A 21,944-nucleotide genomic window follows, 5' to 3' on the forward strand; every position below is an offset into this window, starting at 1 on the left:
AAGTGCTTCAGTTTGAAATGGGAGAGGAGAGGGACAGGGAGCCCCTGCAGCCCAACAGAGCCCCAGCCAGTAATTCACTGTAAAAGGCCCTGAGATGGGTACAAGAGACTGGAGTGGTATCAAGCCGACTGGGATTAAGTACCGTAGAGCCTGAATGCAGCATTGTCCTCCCATAACCAGCCTGTGGGCTGTGTAGGGTGAGGTGCTGAGGGCTCTGTGTTTACCTGAGCAGTGAGGGGCACACACACAGGGCTGCACCTTGCTCTCGGCCCCCTCTGCTTTCCCCAGCCTGAAGTGACAAGTCTCCTGCAGCAGCAGGGGTCATCCCAGCCAAGTCTCTGCAGCTTGCTTTGAGACAAGAAGCAAAGGGAAGCCCAGAGGTAACTCAGCTTGCAGCCAGCACACCTACCTGCCCAAAGAGTGGCCCCTGTGAGCACACATGGACACTACATACAGCCACTGTCCCAAAGCAGACAGCAACAAAGCAATATGGTACACATTTTCCCAGCACAGCTTTGAACACCAACACTGTTTGCAGCAGAGTTGCCACAACATAGGAGCCCACCGTAGCCTGTGTAAGCTCTCTGAGAAGATGGGTGAGTGCTCAGGCCTTTATTTAGCCTCCACTGGGCTCTGGGATGGAGTACTCACATAGCCCAAACAAGCTGATTTCAACACAGCTCTGCACGGAGCAGTGACTGAGCACAGACATACCCTGAGGCCAGGGACGCAGAGGGAGCACAAAGACCTGGCCGGTGGCCAGCGGCCAGCAGCAAGGCTGAGTGTTCCCAGAATCCAACCACGTCTTCCTCGCTCCTGCCTGGCAAGGGGGGCAGGGGGGAGAGGGGTCCCCAAGGACAGGCCCACATGTTGCAAGGAGCACAGTATGAATGGAAACCATTTTCAGCTCTAACGGTAGCTGTGCCCGGCTATTCCTCGTCCTCATCCAAGCTGGAAAGGGGACAACATTGCAGCTGGGCTTAATATATTCCATTTGAGTTACTGAGTTTTAGAGAAGAGCGGAGTTTGAAGAGCAGAGTTTTATCAGCAAGCTTGAAAAGCAATAACATTAAACCACTGAGGTACTGATAAAAAAGACCCTTCTCAAAACTTACGCTCATGGAGGGGTGGGTTGGTGGAACTGGTGCTGCAGATGCTGTGAATCAGGAGAGAGAAGTTGTTAGTTAGAGTCTGCCTATGCCTCAAGCAGGATCAGAGCATCAGTTCTTGAAGGACTGTGTGGCCTTTGTCTGATGCCCCACCAGGGACAGCTTTCCACAGCTTTAGTCAAAAAGTTGTGGAAATGTGCCTGGATGTGAGCATTATTCCCAGACCTGCCCTCAGGGGAGGTGCAGGCCTACTGGAGCACCCTACAGTCTCCATCAGTCCCAGAGTAGGGACTGGCTGAGCTGTACCCCAGAGCCCCCTGCCCAGGAGAGCAAGGGTCTCATGGGCAGGCTCTGAAGTGATGTTTCTGACACCTGGACCAGGACAAAGTGACCCATGGTTTTGAGCGTTCAGCTCAAGAGACCCACCAGGAGCCAGACTTGCAGGACATGTTGTTTCTTGCTGCCTAAAAAGTGGGTCGTTTTTCAGAAGTCATCTGTTTGGCACCAGAAGTCCCTAATCCATTTGGAGCACTGACTCCCCCATCTGCTCCTGTCTTTTGGCCACCCTAGGCCAGGCCTGGAGAGTGGCCACTTTCAGCAGAAAACATAATGTGAGATTTGCCCAGAGGAGCAGAGACATCACTGTTCCCTCACCACCAAGGTCGGAGCAAGGTTGGACATCGTAAAGGAAACTTGGGCTGGTGCTGTTCAAACTGGCCCCACTTGGTGGTAAACCGAGGCCAGGGATGGCACTGAGGGATGTCAGCTCACCTGGCATGTTGGGGTTGGGGCAGGTTTCCCTCAGATAGAAAATCAGCCCATCCGGTTTGAGTTTTAGGTACTCCACCAACTAAGAAAGGAATCAGAGGAAAAAGAGATTATTGTGAGGAGAAAAGCATCCTCTTTTTTTTGTTGTTGTTGTTTTCTTTTTTTATTTTTTTTCAGGCACTTGTATAGCTTATTATGGTAATGATTTCTCTCAGATTTATGGCAGATGGGGACTATATTTCTTTTTCTCCTCTGGTACCTATGCACTCAGGGATCTCCTAGAGTAAACACTTGCATACCTGGATAACTGCCAGAGCTGGGAAGAACTTGGGAAGTTAGATAAGGATGGAAGAAAGACAAAAGGAAAATCTCCACTAGGAGAGCTGGGTAGGGCATTTTCAGTCTAATGTTATTGTTGTCCCAGCCAGAAAAGTTTTAAAGTCGTGTTGTGTTTGATAAAGCCTGAGAGAAACCTTTTGCTTTCCCAGAGGAACCCCAGGGTTAGCTCTGTGGATCCTGGGCAGTTTTTTGCTGCCACCAGTTCAAGCACAGTGGGGACTTGACGCTGGCTGGAGACAACCAGCCCAGCCCTTGGCCACCAGACCACAGAGGACACAAGGCTTTCTCTTCCCCTTCTCTCTGGCTCAGACTTCATCTGCAACTGGGAGCCTGGCATGGTTCTGTGGCCATAAAAATGCCCCAAAGTCTTTGTTGTCAATCAGTTCAGAGTGAAAACAATCCTGGAAATTTGGAAAATTCAGCAAAACAAGAGTTCTGTCCCCCAGCCAGCCCTGCCCAGGAGGAAGCACTGGTATCCGTTCCCTGGAGCAGATCCGAGGTGTGTGCCACAGGGCAGAGCCAGGCTCCGGTGGGGCATGCCGCTCCCCAGTAGTGCCAAGAGTTGCTGGACCACGTGTCACATTCCCTTAAAACCCTGCCCCGTCCACACAAGGATTGCTGGGGCATTACAGCCATCTCTGCTTCCCAGAGCCCCTGACTCTCAGGGGTCGTAGAATGCATCTTCTGGCACTTGGATCTTGGTCATGTAAAGATTTTGGCCACTGTCTCAAGACTTCTGACCTCCCCTACTCTTTGCACAGAAGTCAGTCCCTTGGAACATCCAAGTGGAAATCAGCACACAACAGCGTTGCTGGGCCAGGAGCAGTGTGGGGAGCACACGGGAGGGACAGCCTGGGATGAGCAATCTCATCAGAGCTGCTGCAGGCAGAGGTCAAGGTGCACACTGTGGCTGAATGTGTGATGTTTGCTGATGGGGTGCAGGTGTCATTAATATAATCATCTCAAGTACCCTGGCTTAAAGCTGGAAATAAAAAGCACTGATCCTCTTGTTTCCTTGGAGAGGTATGGACTAGTGTAAGGTGTGGGGGCAGTGGTGAAGCCAGCACTATTTCTGAGCTGCTGTAACATCCCAGACTTAGGCCTACTTAGCTAGGAGTGTACAGGAATGAATGTGATGAGGTGAGCTGATAAACAGCCAGATCCAGGAAATGTAAGGGCTTTCTGCAAGGGGCTACAACAATCCATGTACAGTTCTAAAGCTCCACATGGCCTTTCCTGTCCTTCAAGGCATGGGCAGCTATAACAAGGGAAAAATGCCTTTGCTTTATTAGGACACTAGTGGTCAGCGTCCCACAGCACAGTACCTGCCAGAGCGTGTCGAACTTGGTGCCCTCAGGGATGGAGTACTTGCCAGACTTGTCCTGGTCTATCCGATAGTGATACACTGTTTTGCCATAGACGAGGGAGAGGGCATAGGCACCGTTTTCCTTCCTTTCTCTCAGCCTGGTAGGAGGGAGAACTATTAAAAGCAACTCTAGGTTTTGCCCTGCAAATTATCATGGCTGCAGCAGTGGCAGGTCACTGGGTGGGCACTTAGTAAGGTGCCCCTGCCCCCCACTGTTGGAATTGCCACCTTCCCAGTATCCCTCTGCAGAGGCTGAGGAGGGACCCTTCACCTTCAGTCTCTTGCCCCTCTCCTCCACCCTCTCCAGCTAATTCTTTCTTTCCCTAATTCATTCAGAAGATAATTAAATTAAGGGCTGTCTCACCTCAGCAGGGATGCAGAGCAAATGCTTTCTTCTGCATTTTATTGGCCATACATTGTTTACATGTCAGTGTTAAATGTCTTCACCCACTAACCCTATATCTCATATCATCCAGTGCATTAACAAGCATATCATAGAGATATCTAAACATGAGAAACAAATAAAGCTCAAGATTGGCTCTTCGTGGAGGCCAGATACTGTCTAGACAATGATAGGTTTGAAGGATCAGACCCTGTCTTTGAAAGATCTGTAACCACAGCCTGATCATATTCAGCTAAACCTCCTCCCAGGAACTGTCATGTGAAACAAATAACTGCAGGATAGTGGTGGTGGGGAAATGGTAAAAAGTACAGGGATCACAGCATCTGCCAGGTTTTTGCATGCTCACAGGAATTTCCCATCAGGTTGTGCCCCTGAGTAGAGCCTCCGTTCAGCTTCATCGCGGGCAATGCTGCCATGGTACCAGGGCATCCTCTCGTGGGCTGTGGTGGCGATGAGCTTCTCCACCTGTGGAGCCTGGCTTATGATGGCCTGTTCAAGCGCATCCCCCTGGAAAACAGTGAGAAATTAGACCTCCTGCCATTCTGCTGCATAGTTGCATGGCTTCAGCACGGTTTATTTTGCACCCTTTGGGGAAGATGACACAGGAAACTTGGAAGGTCTCGTAGTTTAAGTGCCTGTGACCTTAATCATGCCTATAGCAACAGTGGTTTGAATCATGTTCTGCTGCAGAGCAGAGTTCCTTCCTTATCTCCATTGGTCCCACTCCTCGAATCCAGCTGAAGTCCATTGACTTGCTGGTGAGGGAAGAGAGAAGTCGTCATATTCATACAGGGGACCTGTATGTCAGGCTCGCAGGGTGTCTGTCTTTCAGCCTCGCATTCCTGGGAAAGCAGAACCTCTTTCTCGAGCTTCTGCCTTCCTGGCTGCTCACTGTCCCCAGACACTACAACTTGTCAGAGCAGTGCAGTCTGGAAGTCATGTGGGAGACCCTAAATTAATTTTACCGGTCCCACACATTTTATAAACTGTAGCTTTTCGTTTGCCAGTAGGTGGCAATGTCCTTTGTGTTATCTACCAGTGCCCACAGACCAGCTTCATGGAGAAACCCTATAGGATACCTCATTCTGCCAAGCACCTTTGGTCTAAAATAGGCCGCATGTAGGGATCTTTCATAGAAAGGCTCCATAAGCAGAATGCCTGAGCCATCTTTCTGCAAGGACTCGGAAGTGTCAAAGTAGTCACTGTCAAGGTGACAGCAAGTAGGAAATTAATTACGTGACTGCCAGTGTGACTATTTACAGAGGTTTGCCTTACACATATATTACATATATATTCCAGTCCACAATAAAATGCAGGAACGTATGTGTAGCTATTTTTAAATGTAAATAGGCAGAACTGGTCCAGTACCCAGTACCTCACTCTCACAGGCAAAACTTCCACTGACTTTAAAGAGCAAGGAAATCCTGAGCAAGAATTTAAGTCTGGTTTCATTACCAATGTTATGGAGGCACAGGCACCTCATGGAGAGCATTGGTCTAACTGCAGTGTGTCCCACATGCTGCAGAGGAGCAAACAGCACATGGGGCAATGCTTGCAAAGTGTGCAGTGAGCTCCAAAGCCCTGCAGAGCAAATGCAACACCATCTGTTCAGAGGAAGAGCCTGAAGGCTTGGGAAGGTGTTTAGAGCTGTTTCTGAAGAAGAAACTGGAAAAGAGAGAGGTTTAAGACTGCTCTTAGTGCCAGCAGCCTCTGAGGAGAAGGACCTTGCTTTACCATGCTCTAAGAGGATAACAGCGACAGAGGAGGTTGGACTGGCAAGCAGCAATAAGCCCCTGGGGAGCTTGCACAGTCCCACACCACATTTGGCAATGGCCAGTACCTCCAATTTCCACGTCTGCCGGACATATTCGCGCACCATATTGTCCCTCATGCTGTCAAAAACACCAGGCTGGGGCTCCACACCACTGGGGCGGTTGCAGGGCTTGCGGAGGGTGCAGCAGAGCCCGTCGGCATCCTTGGAGTAAAACTCGCAGAGCTCCTCTGGCCCACAGTGTGCTTTGCCCCCTGCAATGGCGTAGGTACCATTCATCTGGCGCTCGATGGCGTAATGGTAAAACTGCAGGTTGCAGACCATGGAGAGGACGTATCCCCCCAGACTGCGCAGGCACTGCCGCAGCAGGAACAGCCCGTCCGACATCCCGGCCAGCTTGAGGTACTCCTCCGCTTCTGACCTGGCAATACTGCCATAGTAAAAGGGCAGGTGAGCAGCAGCATCGGGCATCTCTGTGCGCTTACCAGGACTGCTTGGGTTGGCTCAAACACTGCCGCTGCTCAATCTGGAAGAGAGAAGCAAAATTCTTCACTGACATATAATTCTGCAAAAAGGTTTAATTGGAATTCAGATTCATCTGTCTAGAGGTTCTTAGGCCCTCAGCTGGCTGCCTGCAGGGTTGTTTCAAACATAACATAAAGAGCAGCAGTGGGTGCACTCATATCCCAGCCAGAGAATCCAATGGTGATTCTTCTATCCCGCCCTGAATGGAGCTAGAAATTGTTAGTAAAAATCCATCTGATCTTGATTTAAAGATTTTAAGCAATCGGGAATGCACTGAATGCTACAATTAATTGTTTCAATGCTTATTTACCTTCACTATTAAAAATGTGCTTCTTACATCCATCCCGAAGTTTTTAGCTTTGACTTCCTACTATTTTCTCTACAGGCCTGTTCACAATAAAAGGAAATTCTTTTGCCGCTCTGAATGAATTAATTTTGCCATGAGGGTCTGTAAGGCCAAAATCTTAAAAGCAATATGATTAAAACACGAGATTGATATTAAATGTCTAAAAAATGTATAGATACATAATTGCACCAAACAAGATAAACTCAAGTGGTTCAGAGCAGACATTAACCGTCAGTTGACAGGAACAAGAAGGAACTTTCTTCTAATTGTCTCTTGAAAAAATTACGGATTTTTTTCCCACAATACCTGAATCTGGCTGGCTTCTGAATTTGGCCAATACTCTGATTTTGTCTGGCAGTTCCTATTTCTACATTGTGCACATGCTCCAGAGGAAGCCGGAGCTCAGCAGTCAGCCATCACTGCAAAGTGAGTTTAATCCCACTGTCTCTGTCAAGCTGCAACATGCAAGCGTTCTTGGAGCCCCCTGTTCAGCACAGCCTAAAACCAGAAACAAACTTACCACTGCGCTGCTGCAGCACCCTTGCAGTGGGAATCCAGCGAGAAATGGCACTTCATTGACTGAGGCACTGCCAAGCCCCTTCTGCCAAAGATCTTGTATCGAATCATCTAAAATCCCACCCACAAACAGAAGCCAATTTCCGGTGATTAATGGAAATGTTATCATATTTAAAGGATCTCATTTGTTCCTTGGAGCCTGATCTTCAATTTTGTCATTGCGCAGATGCTGACCCAGAAAAGATGTGTTTGTCTCCATCCGCATTTCCTGCGAATGCATCACTCACGTTCAGACCAAAGAACACATCGGCTCTTCGGCCAGCACGCTGGGTGTTTGCTGGGATTCTCCCCAACGTAGCTCTCATTTCGGAACATGACAGGAGAGGTTACTGCTCAATGGGTTGTGCCCACTGCACTATTCCAGAAGTGGCCTCTGCTCTCAGGCAGGGGCTGGAGCTGTGCCTGGGCTGGTGGTCAGCCCTGCTCCATCTCACCCAGCCTACTTCAGACCACTCAGCAGCATGGTGGCAGGGCTGCCAGCCTCTGGGACCACCGGAGCTGTGAAGGGGTTGGCTGGACACGTGTTCTGTATCAGCTGGAACAGGACAGGGTTCAGGTGGAAACTGCTCAGGAGAAACCATTTTGTGGCGTGCACCCCACTCTGCCCAGCCTACAATAGCAAACACCCACAGGGAGCTGGATTTATGGCAACCAGATTCTTCTCTACCTATTTATTTGTTGCCTTCATTAAGCCCAGAAATGGCCCTGATGAGAACAGGAAGGGAGAGCAGGCTCTGACAAGGGGGTGTTTTGGCTGAGGCAGGAAACCACAACAGGAAGCTGCCAGTGGCGTTTGCAGCTTGGGTGCAGGACTAGCGTCAACCGTACCAGGCACAGCACAAATAAGCCTGAGTTGTGAAGCCCCTTTCATGAAATTCATCAAATGAAGCCAAGTGGGGTCTTGGCAGACCTGCCAGTCCGGGACACAGAAGGCAAATGAAAACACCATGTAGCTCAGACCCTAACTGGAGTCAGTGCTTGGAACCAAAGCAAACGACCTAATCCCTTCATGCCTCCAAGCATAAAGCAGCTCAGACACTGGACAGACAGGCATAGCCCCCAGGTTCAGCTCCTGCAATGAGATGAGATGATCGCCAGGTCTCCCCAACCTCAGCCTGGTCCCAGGGGAGAGCAGATCCCAGGAAGGTGGGTTGAAGGATGTGAGGAGTGAGGATTGCAATCTTCCTTTTAACTGTAGCGTCAGGCTCATGAGTCACATTCACAAGTCAAGGAAGAGGAAGTGCTGAGTGGGCAGCGGAAGGTCGATGGCCGCCTTCATGTGCTACTAATTTCCACTAGATACCTGGGATAAACAGTGATTATGTACAAGGACGCTGCACCCAAAGATGCTGATTTCCTTTTCTGGAAAGTCCAGGACCAGAACATCACAGCAAATGGAACGTGTTTGCCAGTCGTTCAGACAGGTGAAAATGAGACGGCAGAAGCCACTGATGACCACTGAGCTCAGAGTTTCCAGCTGCCTACACAGGAGGTTCTGTTATAAACAGATTGGTTTTCCTCTCCAAGCACAGGGCTGCGAGTCAAGAAAGTCTCACAGAGATATGAGAACAAACCCAGGGATCAGAGGTTGGTTCAGGCTACGCCAACCATTTCACACGAGCCTTGCTGCCACAAGTGAACCCTATTAGAAAATTACCCTTATTCAAAAAAACCTCTGCATCTCCAGCCTTGAGGGAAAGTTACCCCCTGAAGTCTGAGACCAGATTTGAACAGGATGATTTATAGCCCCTCTAAAGCTCTTGCTTTAAAAAAGTTTGTCCTACTGTCCTGGTGCTTTCTGTTGCCCATACGCCAGCCCAGGGTCTTCTGGGCATAGCTAAGCTTCTCCTCCAAACCACAGCTCTGTTCCTTAGCAGTACCTCTGGGTGGACCTGAGCAACCCTGATACAACCTCAACAGACCTGCACAAACCTCATAAAACTTTGTTTTCCTGCACTGTGAAATGCAGATGAAAAGGAGCACCTATTTCATGGACTGCTTTCTTATGAGCATTACAACTAGCGCCAGGAAGCTGTGCAAGGACCCTCCACCACTATTTTGAGTAACAGGACCTGATTTTTTCCAGCACCTGTTTAATCTCTGTCCCTTGGGCTGCAGCAACACAGATGCTGGGTGTTCCTGTGGGCTTCAGGTGCTGCCCTCAGCTTAGAGACAGTAGTCAGGGAGGTCAGAAAACTAGGGATAATGGCCATGTCTGCAAGCTGGTGTTAATGATGTGAAGATGCACTGAAAAAAAACAACACCCACGTAAAAAGGAGTTGGATTTGTGCACCATGACACACAGGAAAGCCAGGCAGGAAGCTATTGAGATGTCAGTCAATCAGATCTATATATAGCTGGCCACTTGCTTTTACTTAGATCAGACAAGAACCGTCAGGAACTGGTTTGATTTTGTAATTTCTCAGAATAGCAGAACCACTTTGTGTGAATCTGGAGGCAGTCCCCGAAAGCAGTGGGGTGCACTTATGAAACCGGAGGAGGCACCGACAAACTGTAGCATCCTGTTCGGACCGTATTTGCTGTAGCATCGTCCTGGCCCCGATAATCCCTTGTAACACAGCCCTGGCTGGCGGGGCTGGCACTTTAAGGCGGCCGGGGCAGCCTGGGGGGAGGAAGGGGCTCTCCGGGGCTGTCGCCGAGCAGCTGGGAGAGCTGGGGAATGGGAACCCTGTGAGGAGGAGCCGGCTAGGAGGCGTAAAAAGGGGCAGCCGGGTCTGTGCTTCGGAGCTGGTGGTAGGAGTTGCTGCTGAGGTTTGTGTTGGCAGTGTGGGGAGGGTGTTTGTAACGATTCTCTACAGGTGATTAATTGGGGAGGGGGGAGAGTAAGCTGAAAGTAAGATCTTCGGTGGTAAGTGTGCTCGTGGTATTGCTGAAAGGTGAGGTCTGTCTGGCAGGGGTTGGGGTCTCTGAGCTCCTCTGGGGGCCGCTTCTGCTGCCCCCCTGGGGCTGGGGGTGTTGGGGGATGGGTGTCTGAACTGTGGCACAGGCAGCAGGGTGGGTTGCTGGTGGGCTGGGGGAGCAGCCCAGCCTTAGGGGCTTTCCTGCCCTGCTGGCAGGAGTGCTGCATGGGTAAAGGCAGCTGAGTGGGTGCAGGGCATCAGTTCTGTCCTGAGCTCCTAACTGGGTCGTGCTGCCTCCTTGTCTCCTCCTGATGTGAAATGCCCTCTCTGACCATCTCGTGGGAAGGAACAAGGCTTCTCATGCTGCCTTGCCTAGGCCTGCCTGCAATCAATGCAAGAATAAATGTCCTGTCTTATGTGCTGTTTACAGCACCTTCCCTTCAGTGCTTTAGGGGAGTGCTGAGTAAAGGTTTGTGCCCAAGATTATCTTAATCCCCCCTATTTACTGAGCTTTCCAGGAGTGGCTGCAGGAGCTCTGCTGGTCCCCGACGGCCAGCTGGCTGCAGGAGTGGGGCTGAGCCTGATGAGCACAGACTGTGGCGCAGTGAAGGTGTAGGCAGGATTTAGAGGTGGGAGCAGGGTGTGAGGTGCAGAGAGATGGCAGAACGCAGAGCGAGTCTCAAGCAGCAACTGCTTCCTGCTGTGTGCAGAGGTGATGGGCATGGACTGACCTGGCTTCCCCGGGGCTGCAGAGGAGCAGCTGCCTACCATACCTTCCCCTGGATTCCCCTCGGCTGCTCCTGATTAGATCAGAAAACTAGACATACAGTGGAGAACCTGGTTAAAGGATGTGAAGGGCTATAAAATGTCTGCAGCGTACAAGTTCCCTTTCCAAGTTATTCTTCCCAGGAGTAGCTGGCACTGTGCAAAAGGAAGGATGAACTAAAGAGCTGATTCCTAGAGCTCAGGCACACGTTTGGATTTTTTTAATCCTAAATAATAAAAGACTTAAAATAACTTGGATTCAACTTGAAATGCTTCTTAGTTCAAAGAAAAATAAAACCTGAAAATCTTAACTTTTAATTGACCTGACTACATTCTTCTAATTGATGTTTAATTTTTATTTATATACTCCATGGCAGCTCTTCCTAAGATTTCCTCATGAGCACTTACATTCCTGGCTATAGCTTTCCTAACCTCCCTGCTGACTACTCATTAAAACCTCAGCTACTCAACCATTTATTAACACTTGAACTATGTGTGAGTGGGAGTTCATGAAAGTGTGAGTCCGTGTTTGTACTCATAAAAAGTGTGCATTCTGCTTGCATGTGAAGATAATAATCTTTTCTAATTCTCCGTGAGTATTACTGACTCAGTCCTGCCTGAAATGGTTGTGTTTACAAAACTCCACAGAAAAACCTGCCTGATTTCCACTGAGGACCTTGTCTGCTCTTGCTGTCCTTGAAGCAAGCAGGTAAATCCAAACTGCCCCTCCACTGCCTGTGGATCCCAGGCCAGGTGCAGAAATGCTTCATATACCTCCTCTCCCTTTGAAGTGGAACACGGGAGCCATTTGGCCCCAGGGAAAATCCAGAGTCCTTTTTTGAAGGAAAAATGTTAAATTCCACAGCAATACTTGCAAGGCCCATGGAGGGACCAGGTGCTCCTGTGGTGCAGTCAGTGTGGAGGCTTCTAACAGTGACAGGACTGTACCAGATCCAGGCTTTGAGAAAAGCTGGTGCCATGGAAATCAGTACCCCTCTTCCCCCTTCTAAATCCTTGGCCAGAGACCTAGTGGCACCGCGTCAGAGTATTATTGGAGGTTAAAAATAAATGGTAGGGATGGTTCTCCTCAAATGCTTGTGGCCTTGGTCTTATGGTACATGTATGCTAGAAGCAGCCACTGCTAACCCAGTGGCAGGGCTAATGGGTGACTGGTTTTCTGTGCTTCCTTCCACCCAGGACATGAGCTAGGCAGGCTGCCTTGGGTCCCCTCAGCTCTGCTAAAACACATTCCCATGAGCTACTGCTATTGCTTGCAGTTCATGTTAGAGAGGTCAATACATGAGGATGCTGCTCACATCCCTTCCTGCAGTGCCACCCTGACACTCGCTGGTATCTGTGCCTAGAGGCTGAGAAGTTGCCATGTGTCACCTCTGCTCCCATCTTGCAGCTCTCAGATCATTACCTCTTGCTGCTCTGTTTTGACTTGGCCACTCTGAACCTGCCTGAGTAGGCAAGGGTGCTCATCCTTCTCCAAAAGGGAGAAACAGTGCAATAGAGCATGGAAAATTGATGACATGCTTGTTTGGTGCAGTCAGATGGCAATAAAGGCCTGAGCTCATTCATACCCTGCTGGGGACTTGTTTTCCTTCTATGGTTATTTGTCAAATGCTAATGAGCGGAAGCAATTTGCTCCTCTAGCTTTGAGAGCAGGAGACGGCAGGGGGGGGCTGGGGAGGGAGAAGGCCACCTGCAGGGGTCCTGGTGGGTGTAACTACCTTTTTTGTTCAAGCTGTTGTTTTAACGGCTGGGATTGCCTTGTTCCCAGAAAGCAGTTTTCTGGTGTAACCCTGCTTCCTCTGAGTTTTTCACAGATGCTTGTGAGCCTGCAACACAGCTGCCTCAGTGGTAGCATCAGGTGCCTCCCCACAGGAGAGTGGGGCAGATATTTCTGCAGTGCCATAGCAAGGAAGTCAAACAGGCAGCGTGCAGTCCTCTGATCCAAAGCACAGTGAGAACTCTGCAGTAGGAAGTACCAATGCATCTCTGAAACGTGGAGATGGTGTGTTACTACTTATGGATTAACACAGCTGAATTGTTGTATGCACAGACTTGTTTCCTATTCACATTGTGGTCATGCCCATGGTGTATCACATGCTCTTTCTGGCAGAGTGGTACTGTCTCTTACTAAAACCTTGTCTGGTTGTACGCGCCTGGAGGATATGGATGGAAAGATGCAACCAAGCATGTGGATCTCTGTGCTCCTCAGCACCCAAGGAGTGCAGCACAGAGCAATGCAAGTTGCTGCTCCTAGTCTGCTTTGTGCTGGCTGATCACTGGCCACAGAGCTGACTAGGTCTGCCACCAACTATAGGAGTTTTGGCTAAATACTTGGCTCTTTCCCTAAAGAAAAGCGTATTGGTTCTTTATCTAGTGCTTATCTTCCATGAAAAGATCCCTGAGCAAGAGTTTAGCCTAGGTAGGCATCTGGTAGACCCTGATAAATCAGAATGTAAAGAACCATGGTTTTCTTAAAATGCTGCAACGAGTGGCACAGAAAATATATCTGAATGCAGTTCTTTGTTTAAACTCAAGCTGACATTAGTATTTCAGGAACGTCCAGTGATGTAGACGGCACAAGTGCCCTGAACTTGGTGTTCTGCGCAGAAGAGAGCTTTGCTGTGGGCTTCAGTGGCTGGGTTAAGTGCAGGAACAGAAACGGGAGTTTTGGTGTCACACGCAGCTGCCCTGGGAACTGCCCCTGCTACTGGTTTGTAGTAGTATCTCCTCACAAGCTAAATGTCCCTAGCGAGCAGCTTTGCCCTCGGGGCAGCTGTGGAGTAAATGAGGTGCTGGGGTTCAGGAGCAGGGTGACACTGCTATGTGATGGGGTAAAGCAAAGTCACTGTGTTGTCCCAAGGCAGCTTGTGCTCATCTGTTCATGTGGATTTAGTTTGGAAGGCTGTGAAAACACCCTGCTGATCCTTTGTAGAACCACTGAAAACACTCCTGGCTCCAGACCCATTGATCCTTAACAGCTCTTAATTAGGGTCTAACATACATAGTTAAACACAGGACATGCCGTTTCCTGCCTGGTATCCCTGAGTGCTGTTGTGGTCTGATAACTCAGCTATGGGTCATTGTGTCTAAACAAATTATGTCAAGATGCTTGTCCTGGGGATGAGTTGAGCACAGAGCTTGTCCCTGCCACACAGGTGGAGCTGGTGTTGACATCTAACCAGAGATAAAAGTCTACTCCAGCAGGATCCTCTGGGTTTTGAGTCTAGCAGATCGTTTTGTGGAGCCAATGACAGAAAAATGCAGTAACTTACGCATAAGTTGAAGGAGAAGGGCTCTGGGTTTTTCCTTTCTTCTACCTTACCTTGTGAAGGGCTTTAGCTGACGTAACAACTTGGCACACAACATCATGGTCCTAAAGACTGACTCCTGCCAGTACAGAGCATTTGGGGAGTGGCAAGTTGCAGAAAGACTAAATGAGATATTTACGTGAGGGATTGATGGTGAGCCTGTGGCTTAAGTCCATTTCTTGGCACTACTACAAGTAGCACAGCCCTCAGCATGGTGCAGTAAAGGTGACACAGAGGGCTTGAGCCACATCGCTGCAAGAGCACTGGCTGTGATGCATCTTACTGGAAATAAGTTTGTTCTGTCCTGCACTGGCTTGGGTCTTTCTGATGACACCGAGCAGGTAACTTCTCTGGAAGGACTGAAAGGTTTGATGCTGCTCTGAACAATGTGCCCTTCTCATTTCTCCCCACCCCCCCTCCGCTTCAGGTGGTGAAGTAGCTGACAACTCTTATTTCCAACCACAAAATGACAGTGTTTTTTTTTACATACACATCTGCATTTATGCTTTGCCTTTGCTGTTTAAAAATAAATGTAGTAGCTGAGCTTAAAGTTTAGCAGCATTTCTCTTTTGCAGTGCCTAGAGACTCCCTGGAAGATCGCAGCCACCATCCCCACTGCACAGAAGTGCGCAGTCTATCCCGAAAAGCCCAGGAAGAAGAAAAGATGGGGAGAAAGAGATAGAGGCAGATTGAGGAGAGGAGGACTGTTGTGTGCACAGTTGCAATCAGGCCAGGTGTACAGCTCCAAGCTCTTGTTCCTTGGCTCCTGGTGTACAGGGCTCTGCAGCCACCAGGCTATGATGCCTTCCTGATGCGGCACTGACTCTTTGTATTGCACTTGGTAGGGTATTGGGTTATCAAGTCCACTGTGGGGGGAGACAAGCTGTCTGGAGGGTAACAGTGGGCTCACCCACCTGCTGGCCAACCTTCAGTTAAGAGTTCCTCTCAAATGCTTCATAGGAGTTAAAACTTGATTCAGTGAAAATATATTGCATCTGAGATGCAGGGTAGTGCTGAGCTGCTGGTTGGGTTTCAGTCCTTTAATCATTCTGCCTTAATTTACAGTTACAGTGTCTCCATTAGTAACATCTCCCTACTGAGCATAAGCTCATCTCTGCTTTGGTCATTGGGCAGTTTCATATAGTAAATACTGTCAGACGTTGGTTGGTCTGGCCAAAACTACCTGGCTTCTCCTCTCTGCCTACTAGATCAGATTTATTTTTAAGGTATTCTCACTCTGGACAGTATCTCTATGCAGATGTGGCACTTCATATGTTTATTCTGGTTTTATATTCCTCCTCTGAAGCCATCCCAGGAGCTCTGCATGTCCTTCTTGGAGAGGAGGAGAATGGGGACAGGGAAGCAGGCAGTTGCGATTCAAGCCACTACTGAGCTAGGTCATACTAGTGCTGTGTCACTACCACGTGTTGGTCGCCTGAGCTTTGGCCTGGACCAAGGTTTCCATGTGCCCTGAGCTGCCCCAAACCTGTACACAGCCACTGGATGGGAGGTTTGCCGGGGGGCATGTCGGGGGGCTGTTACAGCTCACCAGCAGGGAGCCCGTACTGCTGCAGTGGCTCTCCAGACGCCTCTGAAGCAGACAGAAGATGAGGATGAATCATCGCAGCTACCCCCAGTATGGGGCACGGCAGGTTTTGTGCTCAGCAGTGCTGGCACAGGAGTGCTTGAAACAGGGAGACAACCTTCTTTAGCACTGCTAGAGGAGATTTAGGCAGGCAGAGTATAAATATCCAACTCACAAGTTGGCCAAGATACTGAAGCAACTTCTCTGTGCTTGCAGTAAGTGCCATGGGCTCTAATAGTCATGAGTCACAGGGTTTCTCAGTCTCACTTTGAAAGCCCAGGTGAAGGGGGCTAGCAGCAGATCCAAACATGACAAAATGAATGTTGGGCATCTGGTGTTCGCCACCGGCGCTGCAGCCGTGGTGCTGGCTTTTATGAACAGAATATTACTGTAAGTAAAGTAAGTGAAACCTGCTGCCAGGTGGGGGGGAGGCTGGCAGAGTACTGGGTGCACTAATTGCTTCTCAGACATACAAAGATGAGTTTTGTTTACATAGAACAGACCAAAACAGTTCCTGTGGTTTAAAAAATACAAAATAAAATAAATACCGCTAATGTGGTTCTGTACCAGTGGCAAACATGATCCCAGCACCTTGGCACTTTTGAGATTACTTATTTCAGTAGGTGTTTTGATACTGGAAGTGTTAGAAATATCACAAATTCAGGAGAGAGCAGAGAAAGCATTAAAGGGCCTGACTGGACTGGTTGATGAGTACAGCTCTTAGAGATGGAGTACACACATTAGCTGTTGACCAAGAGTGAGAGGGGAAAGTTTGAGAGCAAGGTAAATGTACCTAAAAAGCATGATCATCTTTCAAGAGGAAAAGCTGTTTTGAATGTGCTGATATGGCGATAAAGTAGAAGATATTGGAACAGGCTGCCCAAGGGCGTGGTGGCATCGCTGTCCCTGGAGGTGTTTAAGAAACACGTGGATGTGGTGCTTAGGGATGTGGTTTAGTGGTGAACTTGGCAGTCCTGGGTTAACGGTTAGACTTGATAATCTTGAAGGTCTTTTCCAACTTAAGTGATTCTGTGATTCTGTATTAATCAGTGGAAAGTAAGTCTGATTATCAAGAAACATTTCCTAACAAGAAGATTCATCAGGATGTGGAACAGGGGAAATAGTGGAAGTCCTGCTGCTAGTCACTTAACACTGGATCAGAAAATGTAGTGTAGGGAACAATCCTCTACAGGCAGGAAGAAACTGGGATGAGCTAATAGGACTTTCCCATATCTAATTTCTGCAATTCTGAGTTCCATTAGGGAAAATAATACTTTCAGTTTCTTTCTCTGGCCAATGTAATTTCCAGTTCAGCCAGCATTCTGTGGAAAAACGTTGAATGCAGAAGCATTTTGCTTCTTCTGTAGACATTTTGGTGGTCTTTTGTTGAACATTGGTGTCTGAAATGAGAATGAAGCCCTCTACTTTCTTGCAGACTAGGCTTACATGCACAGCAGTAAATATTCTCCAGCACAGATTTGTAATGTGACTCAGTGGTCAGCTACATGATGACTAAGTTGAAAAAACAGCTCATTCTCCATGGTCTGGTAAGCTCTTCGCTTTTGTCCTTTCTGTGCTGTCAACGGGAGGTTTTTAGGGCATTAATCAGTGGCTACCCATGCTCAGTCTGTTCTTAAATGGGCAAAATGCACCATCTCCCTTAACTTTTCCACCAAGCAAAACTATCTTTGAGCTAACCTTGCAGTTGAACATCCTGTTGCAAGCAACTGTCCTCTTTTCCCTCTTGGATCCAAGACGCTAAAATGAGCAGCAGAGGGTTAACACTGTCTTACAGAAAACCTTCTAGTCACATAACTTCTGCTTCACCCTCCTGCAACCTCCCCCTGTCAGCGGGGTGTGTGGGTTACCAATAGCCCATCAAAACAAATTCTCCAAGGAGAACACAGTGGTCCAAGGAAGAGGGCTTCGTGCTGCAAAGCCATCTAGGCTGCTGGATCGCATCCAGCCACGGTGGGACAGGCTCCATGTTCTTGCCTGGCAGTTATTTGGGCATTGCTGGCAGAATTGTTGTTGCTCTCGCAGCCCACTGCATAGCGGGTGTGTCTCGGCAGCAACAATTAGTTGCAAATAAGCTTTTCTTCAGCACACTCAGCAGAAACGAAGTGGAAATCCTTCCAGGTCCCAGGGAAGCCAGGGCACTGGCAGCTGTGCAGGGCATGTCCTGCCCTGCGTGGGCCCAGATGAGTTCCCAGAAGTGCCCAGTGCTGTTTAACCCCTACCCTTGTAACGTGATTTTGGAGAGATGCAGGTGGCATTGAACGCCCCTGAAAATTTTGCCTGTGCCTCTGGCACCTCTTGCCACATTTTGCTGTGTCTGCAGGACTTATCTCTAGACTGTCTGTTCCTGCATCAAAATTATGTTCCTTGGAGCACTACTTTCTGGCTCTTTTTCCCAGCTCAGTCACAGCACTAGAGTCTGTGCTGAGTACCCATCTTCACAGTTTGACTCTGGCAGGACCCTCGCCGATACCCCTCCATCCTTTATTGCTTGACTTAATAATAGCCACAGGACCTTGAATATCTGATGTAGGATTTTTGGGGGGATGCTTCTTCCACTGTTTTTTAGAAATGCGTGTAGTCTCACACTCTTCTCTAGGGCTATATTAACTTAATAAAATAAGGCTGTAGTTGTCATATAATATTTATGCTGGGAACTCCTACCTCTACCTTCTTAGCTCCGCTCATGAACGATTATAATCTCCTCAGATAAGAAATGAGGGGCAAACCATACATGTACAACTTCACAAGTAATCTTCAGAATCTACACAAACATCTAACAGGAAAAGGGTCATGGTTTTTACTCTTGCTAACTTTTCACCTGCCCTACAAATCTCAACAACTTTTTGGATTTCAGTGTGATCTGCTCCAGAGCTGCACACTGGGAGTTTTCTAATGAGATGGAGAAGAGGCAGGTAGGAGCAGGATAGCAGATAGGCAAGGATAAAAACAAATAATCTGTTCTTTACTGGCCCAACCTGTCATAACGTTGTTTACTTAATAGGCTTCTGCTGAGGGATTATTTAGAAGCTTTTCAGAAGCACAAATTAAGTTGGTTTGTTGGTGGTTTTTTTAAGTCTTTAAGGACTTAAAATACTCAGCTGACTTCAGTCTCCTGCTCTTTTTGGCCAGAACGAGAGAACGTGGGCAAAATGTGGTTGTGTTAGGCATATCAGATGCAGACAGACTTTTTCTGAGATTTGAGCTTGATGTTTGAGTCAATGACTGATAGATAATGGGTCTGGTATCTCTTCCAGTTTTGTTATCTGCTTTTCTGTCCAGCTAATTGTGGCAGGCAGCAACAACTCTTAAGTGCCTGGAGAGTGTGATTTTAAAGTTTTTTTTACTGTCAAATCCTCATGAAATAAGGTCTGAGACTACTTTCACTAATATTATCCAGGTGCTTGTGTACTCATAGTTAGCAGATAACATGACCAAGCTGCTTTTTCTGGGGTTATTTTGCTGCTCGGTCTTTTCTGCTTTGCAGTTTTGCAGCTCATCCCCATGCTGCCTGACCCAGGACCCTTCCAGCAGCCCCTGTCAGAATCCAGTGCATTCCATTGACTCCATCCTGTTGCAGTGCTAGTGGAGGTCTGAGCAGCCCTGCCAACGCTCCCGGCAGATGAACTGGAAGGCTCAGTGTTGTGCTTTAGGCTTTTAATGCTTGGCGACAGGATTTTCACAGTATGTGTCTAGGAAAGCTTTAAAATTGCTTATCTGCTTTGTAACCTTGCTGCGCTTCAGTGCTGGCTGCCAGCTGGAAAACCTGGCAGATAGCAAGTAGTTCTCCTAGGAGCCGGGACTGTTCCCTGTGCCTTCCGAGGCTTTACCCCAGATTTTGTCATGGTTGAGGAGAAAGTATGCTGATGGTGGATGTGCTCTACACCCATGCGCTACTTTTCAATTCTTCTAGATTTCTAGGCATCTGAGGGATGGCACTGATTATCCCTCTTCTGCAGCTGGGGAAGTTGAGAGGCAGAAGAGCTCATGCCACAGTACTGCAGTGGGCTGGAGTTCTCCCAAGTAACACACTTACTTTCACATTATGCTGCCTATCACGGCAAGCACATTGCATCTCTAGATGATCTATGATGGGCCTTGGAAAAAGTCTTTTTGTCATCTTTATGCATGCTTTGTCATGACCAGTGAGGCTCTGAACTGAGGTTTCTTGTGCCGTTTTAAAATCCTGTGGAATTTTCAGAAAAATACAGCATCACGTGAAGCATCTTACCTCATTTACTATGCCAGATCCCTAAAGGTGTTTGAGTTAACTCACTGCAACAATTGTGTGTTGTCTTGTCCCCTCAGGGGCACCCAGGAGATGAAGTGATTGCTTTCTGATGTACTTCAGGATTACTCAGAATAAAAACAGCTATGTATATATATCCCAAGGTACAAGTGACAGGCCTTGCCTAAATTTTCAACTTTAGCATTTGTACTCTATGGCTTATGTGCATTTGTCCCTGCTAAAGTAATTCTGTCATCAGCTGAGACAAATTTATAAACCCTCCTGCCATCCCTTCAGGTCCAGATTAGCTATGCAGTTGCTAATAGTTTCAGTCCTGTGAGTGTGGTTTTTGCGTACTTAGGAGTAGTGTCCAAGTACTGGGTTGCTGCAGAGGATTCCTGTGTTCTGATGCACCTGCAGAAGGTCCTGGGTGAATCGGGTGCTCATGCAGGGTCCAGCTAATGGCATGGAGAAGTGCTTGGTAGCTGTGGCTGCTTTTAACACCTGTTGTCCATAAAGATACTGCACTAGTATTGCACTGGGTGACCACAGCTGAGCGTTTCCAGTCCCTGAGCCAGCTCGGGTACCTCTGCACAGTGAATGTAGGGCAGGGGCCGGCACTGATCAGCAGAACTGCAGAAAGTCAGGCACCCTGATCCTGTTGAAAGCCTAAGACTGTCACATAGGCTGGGCTGAGAGGCTTCAGCCTTCTGTGACTTATAAAACTAGGTCTTTGGCTACGCTGCCCTGGCATGAACTAGGAGATGATGGCAGTTAGCAACCCTGTTCCTTTCAATAGTCACAAGTGGTTTGAGGTCATGCTTCCACCAGGGTCTTCTGAAGATGCTCTGTTAGGTGATGGACTTCATGTCCTCACACTTGCTCCTTGGCACTTGCTACTCACTAAAGTAGCCACAGGGAAGTAGGAGAAGGTTCTTGTATTGCCAAGAGCACGTTTAACATCCCACAAAATACCTTCCCAGCTTTGTAAAAAAGGGCCAGAACAGTGGTAAGCCACACAGTCTGATTGGAGCCAGGGGCATGGCACTGGCAGACCTGGCAGCTCCTGGCTTTAAGGTTATAAACTAGGCAAATAAAATAGAAAGACAGCTCAGAACCTAAGTAATCTGGAACATGACAGCAACATTTATTGAGCATCAGTTCTGTTTGAAGTTTTAAAAGACAAAAGATGAATCTGAGGTTGAAATCTAATCTGCAACCAGGAGGGGAATTCTACAAGATCCAGCTGAGCTTCCAAAACTGCAGGTGTAAAATATTGTCCCGATGGCTAATGACAGTCTTGATAGGTCTTCATCAGAGTAGGAGTGCAAACTTTGCCTCGTTGCTGCTGTTCAGGATTTCTTCGAACATTCTTTCAAAGCACAGCAAGACTGTTCCTTTACTTGTGTATGTTATGAGGATTAAATATAAACTTCAGACTGCGCAGGATTACAGAATGGTCGTAGGAAATTGCTGAAGAGAAGAATTAATACAGCTGGAGGCAGGTGAAGCTAAAGATTTAGACTTCACCAGCTCTACTCTTGCAAAAGCTTATTAGCTCTGAAGGGTAAGCATGTGTTTGCAGGTAACCAGATTTGAGCAAAGTGTGTGACGTGTAAATGGTAGTGGAAGTTTGCATTCACAATCAGTCATTTCCTATGTGAAAAGGTCTGTTCTGAGTGTTGAAATGCTCCACTAACAAGCAGCTTCCTATCTCTAGTTTCCAAGTATAAAACTGAGGCATAGAGAAATAGCGGGCTAGATCTGCACAGGTCTTTTTGTTTATTACAAATAACAGCAAAGGCTTTTTGTTCTAATTATTTTAATAGGATTTAGGGAAGCAGAGTTATCTAAGACCGCAGTTCATGCTTTATCCTTACTACTTCCCTTACAGTGGCTAAACTTTGCTGGCTCTGTATGGAGTTTGTAGAAAGCTGCCCATATTCTCCATGGCCCCT

The 21,944-nt window shown here is 48.0% G+C and overlaps 2 protein-coding genes across 3 annotated transcripts in view; one reads left to right on the forward strand and one right to left on the reverse strand.

The window, feature by feature from the left end:
* The window catches only part of ADAMTS10 (ADAM metallopeptidase with thrombospondin type 1 motif 10), a 110,995-nt gene that overhangs the window by 22,342 nt on the left and 66,709 nt on the right, over positions 1 to 21,944 (forward strand). The window lies entirely within an intron of this gene.
* The window catches only part of ZAP70 (zeta chain of T cell receptor associated protein kinase 70), a 29,030-nt gene that overhangs the window by 4,787 nt on the left and 2,299 nt on the right, over positions 1 to 21,944 (reverse strand). The window contains exons 2-6 of one of the 2 annotated variants that reach the window (XM_080382269.1): positions 5,826 to 6,303; positions 4,332 to 4,492; positions 3,542 to 3,680; positions 1,881 to 1,959; positions 1,116 to 1,156 (exon numbers count right to left, since the gene is read on the reverse strand). In XM_080382269.1, coding sequence (XP_080238395.1) covers positions 1,116 to 1,156; positions 1,881 to 1,959; positions 3,542 to 3,680; positions 4,332 to 4,492; positions 5,826 to 6,227 — 822 coding nt within the window. In that variant the 5' untranslated portion in view covers positions 6,228 to 6,303. The remainder of the gene's footprint in view (positions 1 to 1,115; positions 1,157 to 1,880; positions 1,960 to 3,541; positions 3,681 to 4,331; positions 4,493 to 5,825; positions 6,304 to 21,944) is intronic. The other variant, XM_080382268.1, reaches the window with a different exon arrangement.

This window comes from Falco punctatus, assembly GCF_963210335.1.
Source record: "Falco punctatus genome assembly, chromosome: 4".
Taxonomy (NCBI): domain Eukaryota; kingdom Metazoa; phylum Chordata; class Aves; order Falconiformes; family Falconidae; genus Falco; species Falco punctatus.